Source organism: Nannobrachium achirus (genome assembly GCF_963921795.1).
Source record: "Nannobrachium achirus genome assembly, chromosome: 15".
Taxonomy (NCBI): Eukaryota; Metazoa; Chordata; class Actinopteri; order Myctophiformes; family Myctophidae; genus Nannobrachium; species Nannobrachium achirus.
Genome location: NC_137822.1, coordinates 14,089,833 through 14,113,013, shown reverse-complemented (window position 1 = coordinate 14,113,013; position 23,181 = coordinate 14,089,833). Strand labels below are relative to the sequence as shown.

General features: G+C 43.5%; 1 protein-coding gene and 1 long non-coding RNA gene across 2 annotated transcripts in view; one reads left to right on the top strand and one right to left on the bottom strand.

Annotated features, from left to right (window-relative positions):
* The window catches only part of pappaa (pregnancy-associated plasma protein A, pappalysin 1a), a gene marked incomplete at both ends in the record, with an annotated part of 282,732 nt that overhangs the window by 28,495 nt on the left and 231,056 nt on the right, over positions 1-23,181 (top strand). The window contains 3 exon segments of the mRNA XM_080743260.1: positions 17,113-17,258; positions 18,974-19,267; positions 19,866-20,058. Of these exon segments, the coding sequence (XP_080599386.1) occupies positions 17,113-17,258; positions 18,974-19,267; positions 19,866-20,058 (633 nt within the window).
* The window catches only part of LOC308299483, a 711,129-nt gene that overhangs the window by 672,428 nt on the left and 15,520 nt on the right, over positions 1-23,181 (bottom strand). The window lies entirely within an intron of this gene.

Below are 23,181 nucleotides of genomic sequence, written 5' to 3'. Positions count from 1 at the left end.
TGAATGTTCTATATAGGGGGATGGTGTTTAACCCATTTAGACTGGGAACGCGTTATTACACGTTCTTTTGTGCTTTAACTATTGAGAAATAGCAGATATACAAGCTCACAGCGCGGCACTCGGTGCCGCGCTGCGAGCTTGTATACCTGCTATTTCTTTTTTAAATCGTGAAAATTTGTGCAAGTCTTTGAATATTTCAAATCAAAGGTTTTTAAAAAAAAACTATGTTTCTATGTCAGTGGTGCTCAAACCTTTTCACGTGAAGGACCCCCAAATCGATATGTATTTGACCACGGACCCCCATCTCAAAATATTTAGCTCCAGGGACCCCCCCAGAAGCAACATTTGATTGAAAATCTTTGCTAAAAAAATACATAGGCCTATAAAAATGGTAAATGGTGCATTTATATAGCGCTTTTAATCCAAAGCGCTTTACATAGATTGTGCATTACATTCACCCATTCACACACCCATTCATACACCGGTGGCGGAGGAAACCATGCAAGGCACCAACCTGCTCACCGGAGGCAATTAGGGGTTCAGAGTCTTGCCCAAGGACCCTTCGACATTAACTCAGGGGGAGCCCGGATTCGAACTGGGAACCCTTCGGGATTTATACCCTTCAGTTTCTCTACCCCTGAGCTATGCCGCCCCTATATACAAAGTTTGCACACATTTTCATGACTTTTCAAAAATAGCAGATCTACAAGCTCACATCGCGGCATTCGGTGCCGTGCTGTGAGCTTGTATATCTGCTATTTTTTTGTAATAGCTAAAGTATAACATAATTAAGGCCCCTCCACCTTGGGCCCTAGTAACTCAGTCCCACTCCTCCCCCCCCCCCCCCTTGTGACGCCCCTGTGCGTGCATGCTCTGCAGAAGCAAGACAGTAAGAGTCTTTCCTAGAACTAACAAGCCCCCCCCCCCTCACCATTTAGCATTGTTTTCACACGCCTTTCATTTCAACCCCCCCCCCCCCCCCCCTTTTTGTTGGGAGGGGGGGGGGGGGGGCACATTTATTTCAGTTGCCATGTCTGCTTATTATAAGTAGCTTTTTCTGTAAAGTCACACGTAAATATTGATAGTTGATATTTGTTTTGAAAAGCTCATGAGCTCGTAGCCGTACATCGATTTAAAAAAAGTTACGTTTAAAGCGCTCACGTGGCCCAAAGTCTCTTCTTTTGTTTGTGTTTTCGTAGAAAGTTTGCTTGATTCTCCTGCAACAATCTGGCTGCGCTGATTTCTTTGTGGACTGATCGATCATCACCGCCACTCAAGTCTAGTTGAGACCGAAAGTCACAGTTTAGTATGAGAAACGGCACATCATGTCTCCGTCCGTCCGTCTGTCTGTCTGTCTGTCTGTCTGTCTGGACGTGTACGCTTTTTTACGGTCTATGGGTTTGCCACTCTGACATCAAGCTCTGACATCACTGTGATGTCAGGGGAACCACACTGACAGAATCCCTTTTATGCCCATATATGGAGATCCCTGATGTCATCAAAAATGCAACGCGTTGTGAGCTTGTAGATCTGCTATTTCCACAATTTTTTTACTTAAAAATATATATATATATATGAAAATCTCTCCACATGGAAACGATAACGATTATGACGATTATGAAACATAATCGTGATTATGTCAAATAATTGCGATTAGGCAGTTATGTAATAATTGTGACAGCTCTAGTGCTCCCTCACTGCTGCATGGGAAAACAAGCCATTGTTGTCCGGAGGAAACCTTGTACAGTATGTCCAAACCTTCCTTTATTGTTATTTTAACCCATTAGCAGATATACAAGCTCACAGCGCGGCACCGAGTGCCGCGCTGCGAGCTTGTAGATCTGCTATTTTTGAAAAATCAAGATTTTTTTTTTTGCAAGTATTTGAATATATCTATTTAAAAGCGAATATTTGCTTCTGGGGGTCCCTGGAACAACATATTTTGAGATGGGGGTCCGCGGCCAAATACATGTAATTTCGGGGGTCCTTGACATGAAAAGGTTTGAGAACAACATGATTTAGAAGAAGGATTTAGAAGTCGTGTCAAAGCTCGGGTCAAAGATGTTCAAAGACTTGCACACGTTTTCACGATTTTTCAAAAATAGCAGATCTACAAGCTCGCAGCGCGGCACTCGGTGCCGCGCTGTGAGCTTGTATATCTGCTATTTTTCAATAGTTAAAGCATAAAATCATGGTTAAAGTGGTTAAAATCTAACGCGACTCGGGCGCGTTCCAGGTATCTGAGAGTTAACACGTGTTGTGTGCTTGTAGGTCGCCTATGTTCACTACTGTTGTGGGACACTTTTGTATGGGCTTTAATTTATGAAAAAAAAAAAATATATATATACACATTTGAAACTTGGAGATACGAGGTTCCTTCCTGACACAGTGACGAAGTGTATTCATTATTGTTACATAATCGTTGCTGCCACCTCTTATCTCTACAAGCTCAAAAGGTGTCACAATTGTGACGCGTTTTGAGCTTTTAGATCTGCCTTTTTGTTTGCTATTTTTTTTTATTTAGATCCTGAAAAAACAGTTTTTTGACATATGAGGTTTCATATATACGGGGCAAAGCGACACGTTGTGAGCTTGTAGATTGGCTATTTTCACAGACAAGCGCCTCATTTTTCTTTTGGATCGCGGGCTAAAAAGTTTGGGGACCGCTGGCCTATGGCGACCACACTAACTAGGGGGTTCCTCAGGGGCGTCACAAGGGGGGGAAAGTGGGACTGAGTTACTAGGGCGAGCTTGTAGATCTGCTATCTTTGAAAAGTCGTGAAAATCTTTGAATATATGTATTTTTTAAGCGAACATTTGTAACTCAAATTTTGCTTCTGGGGTGTCCCTGGAACTAAATATTTTGAGATGGTGGTCCGTTGCCAAATACATTATTTTTTTGTTGCTGCGCTGTGAGCTTGTATCTGCTATTTTTCAATAGTTAAAGCACAAAATAACGTGTAATAATGCGTTCCCAGTCTAAATGGGTTAAACCCCCTCCCCCTATGAAGAACATTCATAGGGGGCCCGCAGTGAATCCTTGTGCCCAGGGCACAGAATTTGTTGCGACACCCCTGGGGTGTTCGTTTTTGAAATGAGACGGTTTGAGAGGCAGTGCACATCCTCTCTGTTGTCTGGCCCTGCTTGGTCAGGGGGCTGACGGGTCATGTGTTCCCCCTTGACCTCGCGCTCTCCCTCCCCAGTCAATTCCTCTCGCCATGACGGGTTAATGGACAGACCACCCTCCTCCCCAGTGGTGTAAAGTAACTGAATACTTCCCGGGGCGCCGCTAGCCTATACTGGTCCAGGCGCAAAACACTTATCTGATGGGGCCACCGGTTCAATTCCCGATCCGGACAATATTTGCCGCATGTCACTCCCCATCTCTCCCCCCATTTCCTGTCAGTCTACTGTCCCCCCCCCCCCCCCCCCTAAAAAACGAAGTACTTCCCGTTTTCAGTTTACTTTTACTTCTACTCCACTACATCACAAATATAGGCAAATATTGAACTTTGGCTCCATTATATTTATTTTAGAACTTTAGTTACACAATGTAGTTACTTTGTAGATTTTGATTGTTATCATAAAACATACGTTAACCACTTGAGCCCTATATAAACTGTACTTTGGCTGTTAGAAATTAGACGATCTACAAGCGTGAGTACTTTTTCCACCACTCACTCTGTCTGTCTGTCTGTCTCTCTCTCTCTCTCTCTCTCTCTCTCTCTCTCTCTCTCTCTCTCTCTCTCTCTTTCCCATCCAGTTTCTCTCTTCATGCACTCAGTGGTGGACACACTCTGCTTGTTTAGTTTTACTCAAGCAACATAGTATCACTCCTACAATATAGAAATACCAGTAAGACTCCATAATCGGGAGATAAGCGACCGGCAGGTCGCATGTAAATATCGGCCTGATGGTGGCGCTAAATGGGACAGATCCATGTTGATGACTGTAGACATACTGTGTACCGATTTGCGTGATAAAAAAAAAATAAAAAATTAAGAGCAGTGTCCAAAAATGTGTTTTGCAAGAATCGGCTTCATGGTGGCGCTAGAAGAGGGCAATGTGAGAAATGAGGGGTGCAGGTTGTGGTTTGGCAGCCAAGGAGAGTGTGTGCAAAGTTTGGCATGGATAGGGGCAACGGTAGCGGAGATATGTGTAGGGCAAAAGTGTGACGTGATGTGACATGACGGACAGACAGACTGATGGACGGATGGACGGACTGACTGGCAGCCGGTGGAGGTTTTGATAGTGACTGCGACCTGACAGTCGCAACTACCGTTACAAGCAAAAGTCCGGAATTAAATATGTACTTGAGTAAAAGTGCAAAGGTATTGGTATCAAAATATACTTAAAGTATCCTACCAACAGTAGAAGTACTCATTGTGCAGAATGTCCCATTTCACAAGTTTTCAAATGGATAAAATGTGTAAAGATCTTTTGAAATAGCAGATCTGCAAGCTCACAATGACACAACGCATTGTGAGCTTGTAGATCGGCTATTTTCAATAGCCGAAAAATAAATGTATATATGGTCAAATTTGAAATAGTTCATTAAAGTAAAATCGAACCTCTGTTCGAAGTGGAGCTGTGTGTGTGTGTGTGTGTGTGTGTGTGTGTGTGTGTGTGTGTGTGTGTGTGTGTGTGTGTGTGTGTGTGTGTGTGTGTGTGTGTGTGTGTGTGTGTGTGTGTGTGTGTGTGTGTGTGTGTGTGTGTGTGTGTGTTGCAGTTGATGCTCAGGGCAGGCTAGACTCAACAGCACCTCTCTGGTCACCCAGGGTTACTACATACAGGCTACATACAGACCCACAGACCCACATACCCACATACCCACCCACATACCTACACACACGGCCACGTATAGGGAGCTTGTGTTCCACACAGCTCCAAAAAACTGGCTACAGTACATGAGTAAATGTACGTACTGTAGTTACTTTACACCGGTGCATGCATGCGCTCCGCTCTCATTGAAGGGAACTACACCCCAAGGGCCCTTTCCTTGAGTTCAGGGGAGGCCTTCATTACAGTTGGTAGCATCCATCCATCCATCCTTCCTTCCTCATAAACCATGGCTCATGTTAATGGTTTTTATGCTCTAACGGAGTGGCTGAGAGGCGTTTAAAACGACTTCTTAGCACTTCCTCCTTTGACACGCCGTGACACAACCCTTGTAAAACCACCTGTTTGTGTTCTGTTCTCCACCTGTGTTCGTTCTGCTGCTGAAAAGAATCCTCTGGCAGTCTGGGGCTGAGCTATACCACCCAGCACGGCCATGTTATGTGTTTGAACCCATTGAAGAACCTGAGGGACGGTTCTACAAATGCCCTGTATATGAATCAGTGGTTCTCAAACGCTTTCCTGTGCCAACGCGGATCCCCAACAATGATTTTTATTTGGCCGCGTGTTTGGACATGAGTTTTCCTAGGGTTACAGAGACCACACTGTCGGAATACCTCGTATTTCCAAGTTTCAAATTTGTATTTTTTATTTCGTAAAAGTAAAGCCCTGCTTCAACATACAAGACTGTCGCACAAGACTAGTGAAAATAGCAGCAGAACGGTTTTGGACGTACAAGGTTTCCGACCGACAACAACGATATATTCATTATATTACACTCACCATGGATGTATAGAGCAACGATTCTCAGTAGGGATGCATCGATATAGAGATTATTGGCCGATACCGATGTTTAAAATAACAATCTAGCCGATACCCGATACTGATTCAGATCTTTGTTTATTTTGTTTTTGGTGTTATTATTTCCCCCTTTTATGCCAGGGAACTGAATTAATATTCATTATAGAAATAACTGTTCCAAATCTGCAGAAATACAACATATTTGCTTGACGCAAGTAGCATTAACAAGTGTCAACGAGCTTCAGCTGGACAGTGACATGCGCCTCAGCTGTGCTTAACTTTTTTCTCTGTTTCTGTTAAGTAAGAGTCCGGAAATTAAAAATGTACTTAATTGAGTAAAAATCCAAAAGTATTGGTATCAAAATGTACTTAAAGTACAAAAGTAAAAGTACTCATTGTGCAGAAATGTCCCATGTCACATGTTCAATAGTGAAAAAAAAAAGAAAATAGACGATCTACAAGCTCACCGACACATTTTGAGCTTGTAGATCTGCTACTTTCAAATGGCCGAAAGGGCTGAAGTGATTAGTGTTGTTTTGTAATAATAATCGAAGTAACTAGTAAGTAAAGCTTTCATGTAATTGTAATGGAGTGAAAGTACAATATTTTCCTCTGAGATGTAGTGGAGTAGAATTAAAAGCATTGGACATAGGACATACTAAAATACCGTACTTGAGTAAATGTACTTAGTTTCTACGGAGCCCCGCAGTGGCCACTGGAGGGAAAAAAAATATATAATGCTAATTCGTGGCCACGAAATAGTAATTGGTGGCCACAAAATAGTAATTGGTGGCCACGAAATACTAATTCATGCCCACGAAATAGTAATTGGTGGCCACGAAATAGTAATTGGTGGCCACGAAATAGTAATTGGTGGCCACGAAATACTAATTCATGCCCACGAAATAGTAATTGGTGGCCACAAAATACTAATTCATGCCCACGAAATAGTAATTGGTGGCCACGAAATACTAATTCATGCCCACGAAATAGTAATTCGTGGCCACGAATTAGCGTTATATATTTTTTTCCCCTCCAGTGGCCACTAGGGGGCTCCGTAAGTTTCTTTCCACCACTGGTAATAAATAAAAAGGAAGGGGTTATTTTGGACATACCAGGTCTTTCCACCTGACAGGGGACGATGTCCAGATTCCCAGAGCGCTGACACACGGTGTCAACCTCAAAGGGGGACGAAAGCAGAGGAGGGGGCAACGGAGGAAGGTACAAAAAAGGGTGAATTAGTGAGTTTATCCCATTTAGGCCTAGGATTATCGACTGCTTTAACCAGTGAAAAATAGCAGATATACAAAGCTCACAGCGCGGCACCGAGTGCCGCGCTGCGAGCTTGTAGATCTGCTATTTTTGAAAAAAAGTCGTGAAAATGTGTGCAAATCTTTGAATACAGTATTTTCTGGACTATAAGGCGCACCTGACTATAAGGCGCACTGTCAATGAATGGTCTATTTTCAAACTGTTTTCATATATAAGGTGCACCTGACTATAAGGCGCACATAATAGACGCTTATGCATCCAACAGATGGAGCTGTGCTAAAGGGAATGTCAATGTCAATGAATGATCCATATATAAGGCGCACTGGACTATAAGGCGCACTGTCGTTTTTTGAGAAAATTAAAGGCTTTTAAGTGCGCCTTATAGTCCGGAAAATACTGTATATGTATTTTCAAAGCGAACGGTTGTAACTCAAATTTTGCTTCTGGGTGGTCCCCGGAACTAGATATTTTGAGATGGGGGTCCGTGGCCAAATAAATATCAGTTTGGGGGTCCTTCACATGAAAAGGTTTGAGAACCACTGACATAGTAGTCTCTCAAGAACAGAATAACTGAGCTCCAGTTAAGTGAAAAGGACCTTTTCTTTGACGATGGCTGGCCAGATTGATGACATAGAAACATAGTTTTTTTTCCCCAAAAATCTTAGAAGGATTCAAAAGACACTTATAGAATCGGGTCAAAATTTAGTTTTTCACGATTTAAAAAAAATAGCAGATCTACAAGCTCGCAGCGCGGCACTCGGTGCCGCGCTGTGAGCTTGTATATCTGCTATTTTTCAATGGTTAAAGCATAAAATAATGAAACACAAAATGTGTACCCGATCTGAATGGGTTATAGTAATAAAGGTGGAGATGAATGATGGCTTGGGGGGTGGTGTTGACTGACTGGATGACAGCTGAAGCCGGAGGGCCCCCCGCACCAATTTAAACACTGTTCTGGGACCGCGAGGTCGTCCCTGCCACGTCAACCTACAGTATGTACAGTATAAGAGGCCGGTTTCATCCGCTTGTATCGGTGGTTTTCAACCGGCGCGAGGCGCTGTGTGCTTGTTGTGCTAGATTGTCTATTTTCACTAGTTTTTATGCAGCAGTCTTGCATGATGAAGCAGGGTTTACCTTACGAAAAAAAACACACAAATTTGAAACTTGGAGATACGAGGTTTCTGCCCGACATCGACCATATGAAATATCGAAATATATGAATGTTCTAACTTGATCACCATCTAGTCGGGGACCCAGTCCTCAAAATGGGAGGGGACCTGTGATTTTCTGCCGTACTTTTTATTTCTGTTTTATCTATTAGTTTGATCATTAAGGTCCACAGAATGAGAGGCCTGCTCTGCCGGAAACATCGCGAAAAAAAGTTATGGCCATTTGTATATTCACTGTCCCATTGACTCCACTAGAAATATTAAAAAAATAAAAAAACATCTGCTTTAATTAGCATGTGAGGGGTCAAATTAGGGGTTCTTCATGATTCTGAATCCATTGCAAGCATTTGTTTTGCATAAAAAACATTGCTTGGGTTACTTTTCGGCAGCCCAAAACTGTGAAAAGTGGAAAAAAAGTGATGACTCATCACTTTTGACTGTTTTGGGGGGTTGATATCTTGCCCAAGGAATGTTTTTCATGCAAAACAAATGCTTGCAATGGATTCAGAATCACGAAGAATCCCTAATTTGACCACTCACATGCTAATTAAAGCAGACTTTTTTTCTTTTTTTAATATTTCTAGTGGAGTCAATGGGACTGTGAATATACAAATAGCCATAACTTTTTTTCGCGATGTTTCCGGCAGAGCAGGCCTCTCATTCTGTGGACCTTAATGACCAACCTAATAGATAAAACTGAAATAAAAAGTACGGCAGAAAATCACAGGTACGGGTACCCCTCTTTTCTTTGAGCTTTTGGCCATGTGGGTCCTCGACTAATCACATCACAGCGTCACAGGAAAGTCCCGAAAAGTAACATTCTTTTTTTTTGTTGGACATATGAGGTTTCCCACCCCGACAGAGACCATATATGGGTGTAAAAGTCACGTAATCCCCCATTTAACACAATGTAAAAGCATTTCAGCCACACATCCTTCAGATCACCTCACAACACATTGACCTGCACTGACATCTCACATACGCTCTACCCTTTCTCTCTCTCTCTCTCTCTCTCTCTCTCTCTCTCTCTCTCTCTCTCTCTCTCACTTCTCTCTCTCTCCTCTCTATGTATTCCCTCTCTCTCTCTCTCGTGTATCTCTGTTCATCTTTCACTGTCTCACTGCCTCTCTTCCATCTTTTCTCTCTGTATCTGATTCTCTCCTTTTTCTCTCTCACTCACTCTCTCTTTCTCACTCTCTTTCACACACACACACACACACACACACACGCTCACACACGCACACGCACACACACACACACGCACGCGCACGCACGCGCACACGCACGCGCACACGCTCACACAAGCACGCACGCACGCAACCTCTATCTGTTCATAAGTCATTCAAAGTTTTCTTCCCAGGACATGCCTGAAAAGTGGTGTGCTTAAATGCATGGAAAATCTTGTCCTTCCCCTGTGGCTCATCCATGATGAAAAATACATGATGAGGAGGGAGGGAGAGAGAGAGAGAGAGAGAGAGAGGGAGAGAGGGAGAGGGAGAGAGATGGGGGAGGGTGGAAGGAAAAAGTTGAGGGGTGTGAGAGAGGGTGAGGGGTGAGGCTGGGGTGTACGGGGGCGGCCAGGAGGACACTTAGGGATGGAGGGTTATTGGCAAGGAGAGCAGCCTATTGAAGAGGATCTAAGGAGAGGAGTCTAGTGCAGTGTTTCTCAACCTTTTCTTCTGCATGCAATATCGTCACTGTCGGGAAGAAACCTTGTGTCTCCAAAGTTTCAAATTTGTACGTTTCTTATTAAAGCCCTGTAAAGTAAAGCCCATCATACAAGGCTGTCGCACAACAGTAGTGAAAACAGCAGATCTACAAGCACACAACGCCTCGCACCACGAGGTCAGGGGCGTCACAAGGGGTAGGAAAGTGGGACTGAGTTACTGGGGCCCAAGGTGGAGGGGCCCTAATGACTTTATCTATTGGAAAATAGCAGATATACAAGCTCACAGCGCGGCACCGAGTGCCGTGCTGTGAGCTTGTAGATCTGCTATTTTTGAAAAGTTGTGAGAATGTGTGAAAATCTTTGAATATATGTATTTTTTAAGCGAACATTTCTAACTCAAATTTTGCTTCTGGGGGTCCCTGGAACTAAATATTTTGAGATCGGGGTCCGTGGCCCAATACATATCTATCATCTTGGGGGTCCTTGACATAGGTTTCTTGCACACATTTTCACGATTTTTCAAAAATAGCAGATATACAAGCTCGCAGCGCGGCACTCGGTGCCGCGCTGTGAGCTTGTATATCTGCTATTTTTCAATAGTTAACATATAAATACAATACTGGCTTTCAAGCAGTTTCAAGGGGCACACTTGACCCTTCTCAGGGGCACACCAAAGGTCCCCAGGCACAGTGGTTGAGAAACACTGGTCTAGTGAATAGGGATGGGGCGATATGAACATTTCATTACACGATTATTGTGATATGATATGAAATCGTGATTTACGATATTATCGCGATAATCAAAATCTGTTTATCCTGGAGGCGGAACATTTGCCAAAAAAATAGCAGATATACAAGCTGTGAGCTTGTAGATCGGCTATTTTTTTGGCAAAGACATTTGATAGAGAGTACAAAAAAAGACTGTATCAAGTACGTACTGTATATTATAAGTACCTTTTTACCAATTCTAGAGGGTTTAAGTGGTACCGGATATATGCAGCTCGGCAAATAAAAGGTGAATTGATCCCAGTGCATGACGGAAGACGATATCGCGATAAATTAAATCTGCGCGATACGATTATCGTGATAAACGATAATATGACGCATCGATCGCCCCATCCCTACTAGTGAAGAGCCTGGAACGTGCGCTACTACGCTAGCACCAGAACAGCGTTTCTCAACCTCTTACACAGCGTGTGTTTGTCAGTCTGGTTAGCTAATCTCACAAACCACTTATCAGTGCCAAAAGAAACATTTCGCGTGTTTTACGTCCTCGCCGTTGGGTGGATAAACCCTCTTCGCTGGCTCATCCAGAGATGGCTCACAGAGCCAGAACAGTTCACTGATTGATTGAATATTTTATTAGACAGAAATGTAGAACAAGCACTGTCAAAATAAACACATTCTTTTTTTCTTGAACTCCCTTGCTTGGGGTAATAATCTCCCATTCCCTGCCCCTGGAGGAGGACCATGGGCACAGGTCCATTTGGTCACAGGTTGCCTGTACTCCCTGAGTTACACAGGCCTGTAAGGTTCATTTGGTTCCTGTCAATATATATTTTTTCTTATTATTTTTATCCCACAATTTTGTAACCCATTTCTTTCACCCTGTGCCAATTGCCTATATGTAATCCTGGGCTCTGCTCTCCCTCTGCCGCGCCTGGGGAGATAACGGACTGAGCTCATGCTTCCTTCTATACATGAGTAGTCCAAGTTGCTTCTTTTCACCTGACAGTGGGGATTTCCCCCGGTTTGGACGTAGCGCGTGGAAGGAACACGTTATTCCAACCAGTTCCTTTCCCCTCCATCAGGCATGGAGGGGTAGAGACCAGGATTACTGCATGTTTTTTGTGAGGGTATCTACCCTAGGAGATACGGGGAGAACATGCAAACTCCACACAGAAAGGCCCTTTCGCCAACCCCACCTAGGGTGTGGGCGCTGATGACGCGGAGGACCCTGTGCCTAAGGACCCCGTGTAAACGGCCATTAAGGACCCCAGCCTTGAGAACCATTGCACTAGCACAGCACACATATACGCACACATATACGCACACATATACGCACGCACGCACGCACGCACGCACGCACGCACGCACGCACGCACGCACACACACATGAATCGTCTCTGGCAGGTGGAAACCTCATATATCCAAAACTGTTACTTTCACGATTCAAATTCAGAAGTCGCAAAAGTAACACGTCTACGAGCTTGCAGTGTTTCGAGCTTGCAGATCTGATGCCTTCGATGCTTTTGTGTGACGCTGCCGTATGATCGAGTAGGGGTGTTAATTTGACGGAAAAAGAGCCACAAAAAGTTAAAATATCGTCGTCGTCGGGTGGAAACCTTGTACGTCCAAAACTGTTCGTTTTGCATTTATCATTTGAAAGTGATTCAAACTAGTGAAAACAGCCGATCTACAAGCTGTGTGTGTGCTTGTAGATCTGCTGTTTTCACTACTTTTGTGCGACGCCCTTGTATGATGAAGCAGGGCTTTACTTTGCGAACAAAAGAACGTACAAATTTGAAACTTGGAGATACGAGGTTTCCACCCGACAACGACGATATATGTTGGACGAGAGATTTCTGCCCCGACAGACTTTTTCGGTTGGTCATGCTATAATAACCTGCTGTTTTCACTGCTGTGTGTGTGTGTGTGTGTGTGTGTGTGTGTGTGTGTGTGTGTGTGTGTGTGTGTGTGTGTGTGTGTGTGTGTGTGTGTGTGTGTGTGTGTGTGTGTGTGTGTGTGTGTGTGTGTGTGTGTGTGTGTGTGTGTGTGTGTGTGTGTGCGCGCGCGTGTGCGTGTGCGTGTGTGTGTGTGTGTCCGTCCAAACCTCCTCCATTCAACATCTGATGCACGTTCTGTTGTTGCAAGTGATCCAAGTGCATTAGACGTAATTGAAGGTAAATTAGTCAGGCTCTGACCCTTACGGTAGTAGCGGCGGCTTGTCGTATCCAACCCACCACCGGCGCTCACTTTGCTCATCTCAGCATTAAAAACCCCCTGACCCTTCTTTCCCCTCATGCCGGGCCAAAAAAGTTGGACAAATATTTTCCGAGGAAATAATGAAATTCCTGAAATTATTAGGAAGAGGGACCTTATATCATCTGTTCTCTCTCTCTCTCTCTCTCTCTCTCTCTCTCTCTGCTTAACCCCCTGGTCCTCTGCTTGTGTAGTGCCACCCCCCCCCCCCCCCCCCACCTGCAGCTCGTGCAGCCATTGGATGGAATGAGTGGAGGACAGTAACCAATGTGTATTTAATTGAGTAACACTCAAAGGATTACTTCACCACTTTTCAAGCTATCTTCATATAATAGGTCCTCACTAATGTTCATAATAAAATTGCAAAAATAATAAAAAATAAAAATCTACTCGGTCCAAGTCTCTTAGGAGAGCTGTGGGAAGTTCAGAAATCCATAGTCTTGTGACATCATCAATGGGGAATCCAAGCTAATAGAAAATGCAGGCTTTTTTCTATTCCTGAAAAGTTGCAATGTTAAAGTGGAAGCTGTTGTTATTTTTTCAAAAATATTGTTTAAAAAAAAACTGTCAAACGATGTCACAAGACTGTGGATTTCTGAACTTCCCACAGCTCTCCTAAGAGACCTGGACCGAGTAGATTTTTTGAGCGGTGGTTAGACCGCTCCTTAGCATGGCCGTGTGTGTATGCGTGTCTCCGTGTCTCGTCCGTGTGGGTCTGTAGCCTTTATTTCCTGAGTTCCACTGAGTGACCAAAGAGGGTGCTGTTGAGTCTAACCTGTTGAGTCTAGCCTGAGCATCAACTGCAATACACACACACACCTGCACACGCACGCACACAAACACACACCTGCACACGCACGCACACACGCGCGCGCGCGCACACACGCACGCACGCACGCACGCACGCACGCACGCACGCACGCACGCACGCACGCACGCACGCACGCACGCACGCACGCACGCACGCACGCACGCACGCACACACACACACACACACACACACACACACCCTCTCACTCACTCACAGACACACACACACACGCACACACACACGCACACGCACACGCACGCACACACACACACACACACACACACACACACACACACACACACACACACACACCACGACCACCGCTCAGTTCACACGGGTGTGATTTAATTTTTTTTGCAATTTTATTATGAACATTAGTGAGGACCTATTATATGAAGATAGCTTGAAAAGTGGCAACGTCTTCCTTTAAGTAACCTATATTTTAACTTTGTGTGTGTGTTTTAACTAACGCTTTACTTAATCACACTACAGCGTCACACAAAAGCATCAAAAGTAGCAGATCCACAAGCTCGAAACGCGACGCGAAGCGACACCTTTTGAGCTTGTAGATCTGCTACTTTGGATGCTTACTAATGTCTATAGACAATTGAACCACTTGAACCCTCATTACTGGTCTGCTCTTTTTTTTCTCCCCGTCTAGACCAAACCTCCTTGCCTGAAAATAGCCGATCTACAAGCTCGCAATGGCGCTGCGGGTGTTGTGAGCGTTGTGAGCTTGTCCAATAAAACATCGGTTCTCAAGTCCTTGAAGGGGTCCCCAGGCAAATGATGATGGTTGATTGTTGGGAAAGGAACCAAATGGACCCTTATCAGGCTGTAACGCTGAGAGTGTACAAATGGGTCCAATATGGTTCCATTTGTTCACTCTCAAAGTTATGGTGGTCCGTGGTCTAATACAGGGGTTCTCAAAGTGTGGTCTGGGGTTCCAGGGGGTCCCCAGAAAAAAATGTTAATACTATATCAAAATCCCTTTGACATTTTTGAATATTTTTTGAATTACTTTACTCCACAAATCTTGTTTGGGGTTCTCAGTTATTTCCGAATGACCAGTTGAAACCCTAAAACCTTGGCTAGCTTAGCTTTCTCTTACAACAGTTCGATTGATAGTAAATGCTCGTTAAGTAACGTTGCTATGAAATATAATTTAATTCACAACATTGTCCCACCTTCTTTTGGTTTACACATTGATGTGTGTCAAACTATGAAGCCCAAATAAGTCCCAAATGCAGAATTTTGCTATCATTTCCTCCACTGTTCAACGTTGAGAAGCGCTTGAGACCACGGCCATGAAAACCAACCAATCAAAACACTGCACCGACGCACCACACCACACTGCCAAACCCAACCTTTTGATTAGGGTTGTTCAGTGCGTGCACTCGGCACAACCCGGTGTGCCGCGCAATGCATTTCCGAACGACAACGCACCGAATAAACGAATGACAACATGGCACACCAGTGCGTTGAGTGCACATTTCCAAACGCACCGCTGTAGTCGACGAAATCAACATTGGCACTGATGGTGCGTGTGGCGCTCCACTTTATCTCCTCTCGTTCACGGCTGATAAACCTCTCTGACCTCCTGTGCTGGATAACAGCACCGCCCCTTGGACTCAGCCAAACGTCTGTCTTTCCAAACGGCTGCCTATAACGCCCCAGCAGCGCTGGACCTTCTTCTCCATGTCAGAGATACCCTTGGAGGGATCAAGCTGGGTTTATGTTCTACAGCTCAGTAACGCTGTAGCGGCAGGTTCATCCAGCTCCGTTTGTTTGCCTCTCTAAATCGCGTTGATCCCAGCACACACAAACAACGGCGTTGGGCAAGCGGGTCACCCCAAAGTGGGTCAAAACATCCGAAGGGAATCTTAATTTGTGATGCTTGGGACATATTTGGTGTTTTGGTTTTAGATAAAGTTCCTATTAGTGTATCTGCAGTATCGCAAGGGGGCATTGCTGATTTTGCAAAGGCTTTGGAAAATAATGAACCGACACTGACAACATTTGCAACAGATTATCCTCGCCTTTCCAAAAGTTGACTAAGCGTGTTGATACTATCAGCCCGGGGACCACCAGCTAGGATCTTTTGGAGATACAACATTTATGGGTTCAGGAAAATGAATGACAGTTTTGCTGCCTTGGAATGATATGTTATGGTGATTATAAATACGATTGTAATCTGTCTGTCTTCCTTGGCCCTGGGTACAGACACGCAACAGTATTGTACAAAATAATAATGATGATGATGATGATGATAGAACAAAGACAAAACAAAAGGTTGGATAATTCTTATGTAAGTCTATCAGTTTATAATGTGGACATTATGAAAACACTTGGGCACGGTTTCGGCCCGGGTCCAGGCCCCATTGACTTCCATTATGAAATTAAAAGTTAAATATTTACCCGAAATATGAAACATTATGTGGAAAATAACATGTGGATGTTCTGAGTTGGCCTACTGTTGTGAGCTTTGACATTGACCAGTCCTTCAGTTTAGCGAGATTAGTTCTGGACAATGTATTCTATGCTGAACATTATGGTGAAAATTATCTCTGATTCTTGAGTCTGTTCCGTGACTGTTAACAGTTAGGGTTGGCCTATTCAATAGAAATATGACAATACTGTCCTGTGTATAGGAACACGTTTCAGTGAATGGTTTACTATGGTACTGTAGGTAGGTTTACACACTGTTCAACCTATAGCTGGCCACCCATTTTATAAAATGAAGAACATTATTCAATTCCTTTTGTTTTCAACAAACTGTAGAGACTAGAGAATATTCAAAGTTACTTTTCGAACTATCGTATTGTGCAATCTGTCACCTGTGTTAAAGGAGTAGTTCACCCCCAAAATGACCTTTTTTACTATTGATTACTCATCCCATGTACATTTACTGTAATACATGTTTTGTCTTTGGAATGCAACAAATACAAAACATTATTATTGAACTCAAGTCTCCATGGGGTGAGTAATCAATAGTAAAAAAGTCATTTTGGGTAGTGAACTACTCCTTTAAGTGTATTATTTCCCTTATTTCAAAAATATTTCTGTTAAAGTTGTGATCCCATAACTTATCCCATAACTGAAACGATTGAGACTTTAGTGCCTCATACATTGTCTTTTCTAGGTCTTTAGGTATTTCTACATAGACTCTGTTGGGTAGAAACCTCATATGTCCAAAACAGTTACGTTTCTGCATTCACAGCTTTTGTTACGCAAAAGCATTAAAAGTAGCAGATCGACAAGCCAGAAAGCACGTTACGCTTCGAGCTCGTCGATCTGCTACTTCTAATGCTTTTGTTATGTGTGACGCATGTGACTTTTTTGTGCGTGCTAAGGACCCCCCATGTATTTGGCCCGGACTCACCCACCCACCCTGAAATGTTCTGTGTCAGGAACCCCTATCAGAAATAGCAGATGTGCAGATGTTCTCGGGGTCCCTGGCACAAACTATTTTGAAATTCGGGGGTCCTTGACTATAGTTTACTAGAAATGAATCGCCCCTAAAAAAAAAGTATAAATAAATAAATGATAATAATGTGGATCCGTTCTCTCCAGGGCCTATCTGGACGTGAAGGAGTTGAAAGAGATCCTGAATCTGGACGGCTCCACTCACCTGAACGTCTTCTTTGCCAACTCGTCCGATGAAGATCTGGCCGGAGTCGCCACTTGGCCCTGGGACAAGGAAGCGCTGACACATTTGGGTACGCACGCACGCACGCACGCACGCACGCACGCACGCACGCACGCACGCACGCACGCACGCACGCACGCACACACACACACACACACACACACACACACACACACACACACACACACACTAGGGATGGGACGATATAACAATTTCATATCACGATTATTGTGACAAAAGAACGATTTCTTTGAGAACCACTGTTGTACGATTTACGATAGTATTGCGATAATGAAAAACCATTATCCTGGGGCGGAACATTTGCCCAAAAATAGCCGATCTACAAGCTCACAATGCGTCGTGTTGCGACGCATTGTGAGCTTGAAGATCAGCTATTTTTTGGCAAAGACATTTGATAGAGAGTAAAAAAAAGACTGTATCAAGTACTTATATTATAAGTACCTTTTTACCAAATTATAGAGGGTTTAAATGGTACCAGGTATGCAGCTCGGCAAATAAAAGGTGAATTGCATGACGGAGGACGATGTCACGATAAATGAAATCTCCACAATACGATTATTGTGAGTGTTTTATATCACGATAAACGATAATATCGCTTATCGTCCCATCCCTAACACACACACACACACACACACGCACACGCACACGCACACAGACACACACACACGTGAAGTACGTTCATGCATGCACACGCAACCACTTTGTTGGCAGTGCGAGTTGTTGATTTTGAGTAATTACAGTTCGTGCCCCGAGCAGTTTGTGTCTCTCCACGGTCTGTGCTCTGACAGGGAGGAGGAAGGTGATAATGAAGCAGGAGTACATGAATGAATAATGCATTGTCTAACTGTGTCCTATGTAAACCGCACACTTCCTCTTTACACTTGGAAGAGACGTTTGTACTACGCACACAAAGCTTCTGAACTGCAGTTACAAAGAGCACAGCGTGCTTGTGTGTGTGTGTGTGTGTGTGTGTGTGTGTGTGTGTGTGTGTGTGTGTGTGTGTGTGTGTGTGTGTGTGTGTCGTCTCTGTCGGGTGGAAACCTCATATGTCCAAAATAGGGATGGGACAAGCCGTGATATTATCCTTTATCGTGATAAAAAAACACTCACGATAATCGTATTGTGGAGATTTAATTTATCGTGATATCGTCCTCCTTCATGCACTGGGATCAATTCACCTTTTATTTGCTGAGCTGTATATCCGGTACCACTTAAAACCATCTATAATTGGAAAAGGTACTTATTATATACGTACTTGATTCAGTCTTTTTTCACTCTCTATCAATTGTCTTTGCCAAAAAATAGCCGATCTACAAGTGTGAGCTTGTAGATCTGCTATTTTTTGGCAAATGTTCCACCCCAGGTTAATGGATTTTGATTATCGCGATCTATATCGTAAATCGCGATTTCTTTCGCCACAATAATTGTGATATGACATTTTCATATCTTCCCATCCCTATTCCAAAAGTGTTACTTTTCAGGCTCCAAATTCAAAAGCATCAGAAGTAGCAGATCTGCAATCTGGAAACGCGAGCTCGCGGATCTGCTACTTTTGATGCTTTTGTGTGACGCTGTAGTACGATCAAGTAGGGCGTTAATTTACTAAAAAATCACTGACTCATTCACTCACTCACTCACTCACTCACGGACACGAGCTGGCCGCTTTCATACTAATTGCCACCTGACGGTCGCAATTAGATGTGTAGATGAGAGGTTTCTGCCCGAAAGCAACTAAACACTCCTTTCCCCCCCTGTCATCTCTAGGTGGCATCGTTCTCAACCCCTCGTTCTACGGCACGTTCGGCCACACCGACACCATGGTGCACGAGATCGGCCACAGCCTGGGACTGTACCACGTGTTCCGGGGCATCTCGGAGATCGAGTCGTGCAACGACGCGTGCCTGGAGACCGAGCCCTCCATGGAGACGGGGGACCTTTGTGCCGACACCAACCCCACGCCGAAGTACAAGGGCTGCCACGACCCCGAGCCGGGCAACGAGACCTGCGGCTGCCGACACTTCACGCACACCCCTTTCAACAACTACATGAGCTACGCGGGTGAGTTTGAAGCACTGAAGCACGCACTGTACGTACTAAGCATGTGTGCATTTGTTGCATTAACGCCGTACAGCAGTGGTTCTCAAACGCATTTATTTATTTATTTATTGTCAAGGACCCCTACATAAATAATTCTGATTCAAATTGATATATCGTCGTTGTCGGGTGAAAACCTTCTATGTCCAAAACCGTTCGTTTTGCATTTATCATTTTAAAAATTATTTAAACTAGTGGAAACAGCCGATCTACAAGCATCTACAAGCACACAACGCCTCGCACCGCGAGGCGTTGTGTGCTTGTAGATCTGCTGTTTTCACTACTTTTGTGCAACGACCTTGTATGATGAAGCAGGGCTTTACTTGGTGAAAAAAATTACAAATGTGAAACTTGGAGATACAAGGTTTCTGCCCGACAGCGAACACCCCCCCCCCCCCCCCCACCACCACCACCTGATTATTGCAGACCTTTAACTTAACAGTAGTATTTCTACCCTCCAGAATTGATACTTTCATTTACGTCAAAAAAATAACTGTTTGTACTATTTCTACCACTAATCCTAACCCACACTGATAACGAGTTTACATGGTGTTTTTTACAGACGACGCCTGCACAGACTCCTTCACGCTGAACCAGGTGGCGAGGATGCACTGCTACCTGGACCTCATCTACCAGACCTGGCAGCCCGCCTCCAAGCCGCCTCCGGTGCCCATGGCGCCCCAAGTGGTGGAGCAGCATCACAACGCCATCACCCTGGAGTGGTTCCCGCCCATCTCCGGACACTTCTATGACAGGTGAAATGAGCTACACATATGGACACTATTAGTGTACTAATAATTCATTAATTTGACACATACACCAATACCTCATTTCAAGCCGTCTTCGTCGATATGTATACCTCGCATGTTGATACCTCGATATCGAGACATTTTCAATGTATTGCCCAGCCTTAATTTGGACTGTATCTAAGTTGGTTACTGTGCATTTGGACTGTATCTAAGTTTGTTGCTGTGCATTTGGACTGTATCTAAGTTGGTTACTGTGCATTTGGACTGTATCTAAGTTGGTTACTGTGCATTTGGACTGTATCTAAGTTGGTTACTGTGCATTTGGACTGTATTTAAGTTGGTTACTGTGCATTTGGACTGTATCTAAGTTGGTTACTGTGCATTTGGACTGTATCTAAGTTGGTTACTGTGCATTTGGACTGTATCTAAGTTGGTTACTGTGCATTTGGACTGTATCTAAATTGGTTGCTGTGCGTTTGGACTGTATCTAAGTTGGTTACTGTGCATTTGGACTGTATCTAAGTTGGTTACTGTGCATTTGGACTGTATCTAAGTTGGTTACTGTGCATTTGGACTGTATCTAAGTTGGTTACTGTGCATTTGGACTGTATCTAAATTGGTTGCTGTGCATTTGGACTGTATCTAAGTTGGTTACTGTGTGCATTTGGACTGTATCTAAATTGGTTACTGTGCATTTGGACTGTATCTAAGTTGGTTACTGTGCATTTGGACTGTATCTAAATTGGTTACTGTGCATTTGGACTGTATCTAAGTTGGTTACTGTGCATTTGGACTGTATCTAAGTTGGTTACTGTGCATTTGGACTGTATCTAAGTTGGTTGATGTGCATTTGGACTGTATCTACTGTAAGTTGGTTGCTGTGCATTTGGACTGTATCTAAGTTGGTTACTGTGTGCATTTGGACTGTATCTAAGTTGGTTACTGTGCATTTGGACTGTATCTAAGTTGGTTACTGTGCATTTGGACTGTATCTAAGTTGGTTACTGTGCATTTGGACTGTATCTAAGTTGGTTGATGTGCATTTGGACTGTATCTACTGTAAGTTGGTTGCTGTGCATTTGGACTGTATCTAAGTTGGTTACTGTGTGCATTTGGACTGTATCCAAGTTGGTTACCGTGCGTTTGGACTGTATCTAAATTGGTTGCTGTGCGTTTGGACTGTATCTAAGTTGGTTGCGGTGCATTTGGACTGTATCTAAGTTGGTTACTGTGCATTTGGACTGTATCTAAGTTGGTTACTGGTGCATTTGGACTGTATCTAAGTTGGTTACTGTGCATTTGGACTGTATCTAAGTTGGTTACTGTGCATTTGGACTGTATCTAAGTTGGTTACTGTGCATTTGGACTGTATCTAAGTTGGTTGCTGTGCATTTGGACTGTATCTAAGTTGGTTACTGTGTGCATTTGGACTGTATCTAAGTTGGTTACTGTGCATTTGGACTGTATCTAAGTTGGTTACTGGTGCATTTGGACTGTATCTAAGTTGGTTACTGTGCATTTGGACTGTATCTAAGTTGGTTACTGTGCATTTGGACTGTATCTAAATTGGTTGCTGTGCATTTGGACTGTATCTAAGTTGGTTACTGTGTGCATTTGGACTGTATCTAAGTTGGTTACTGTGCATTTGGACTGTATCTAAGTTGGTTACTGTGCATTTGGACTGTATCTAAGTTGGTTGATGTGCATTTGGACTGTATCTACTGTAAGTTGGTTGCTGTGCATTTGGACTGTATCTAAGTTGGTTACTGTGTGCATTTGGACTGTATCCAAGTTGGTTACCGTGCGTTTGGACTGTATCTAAATTGGTTGCTCTGCGTTTGGACTGTATCTAAGTTGGTTGCGGTGCATTTGGACTGTATCTAAGTTGGTTACTGTGCATTTGGACTGTATCTAAGTTGGTTACTGGTGCATTTGGACTGTATCTAAGTTGGTTACTGTGCATTTGGACTGTATCTAAGTTGGTTACTGTGCATTTGGACTGTATCTAAGTTGGTTACTGTGCATTTGGACTGTATCTAAGTTGGTTGCTGTGCATTTGGACTGTATCTAAGTTGGTTACTGTGTGCATTTGGACTGTATCTAAGTTGGTTACTGTGCATTTGGACTGTATCTAAGTTGGTTACTGGTGCATTTGGACTGTATCTAAGTTGGTTACTGTGCATTTGGACTGTATCTAAGTTGGTTGCTGTGTGCATTTGGACTGTATCTAAGTTGGTTGCTGTCCATTTGGACTGTATCTAAATTGGTTGCTGTGCATTTGGACTGTATCTAAGTTGGTTACTGTGCATTTGGACTGTATCTAAGTTGGTTACTGTGCATTTGGACTGTATCTAAGTTGGTTGATGTGCATTTGGACTGTATCTAAGTTGGTTACTGTGTGCATTTGGACTGTATCCAAGTTGGTTACCGTGCGTTTGGACTGTATCTAAATTGGTTGCTGTGCGTTTGGACTGTATCTAAGTTGGTTACTGTGCATTTGGACTGTATCTAAGTTGGTTACTGTGCATTTGGACTGTATCTAAGTTGGTTACTGGTGCATTTGGACTGTATCTAAGTTGGTTACTGTGCATTTGGACTGTATCTAAGTTGGCTACTGTGCATTTGGACTGTATCTAAGTTGGTTACTGTGCATTTGGACTGTATCTAAGTTGGTTGCTGTGCATTTGGACTGTATCTAAGTTGGTTACTGTGTGCATTTGGACTGTATCTAAGTTGGTTACTGTGCATTTGGACTGTATCTAAGTTGGTTACTGGTGCATTTGGACTGTATCTAAGTTGGTTACTGTGCATTTGGACTGTATCTAAGTTGGTTGCTGTGTGCATTTGGACTGTATCTAAGTTGGTTGCTGTGCATTTGGACTGTATCTAAGCTGGTTGCTGTGCATTTGGACTGTATCTAAGCTGGTTACTGTGCATTTGGACTGTATCTAAGTTGGTTACTGTGCATTTGGACTGTATCTAAGTTGGTTACTGTGTATTTGGACTGTATCTAAGCTGGTTACTGTGCATTTGGACTGTATCTAAATTGGTTGCTGTGCATTTGGACTGTATCTAAGTTGGTTGCTGTGCATTTGGACTGTATCTAAGTTGGTTACTGTGTGCATTTGG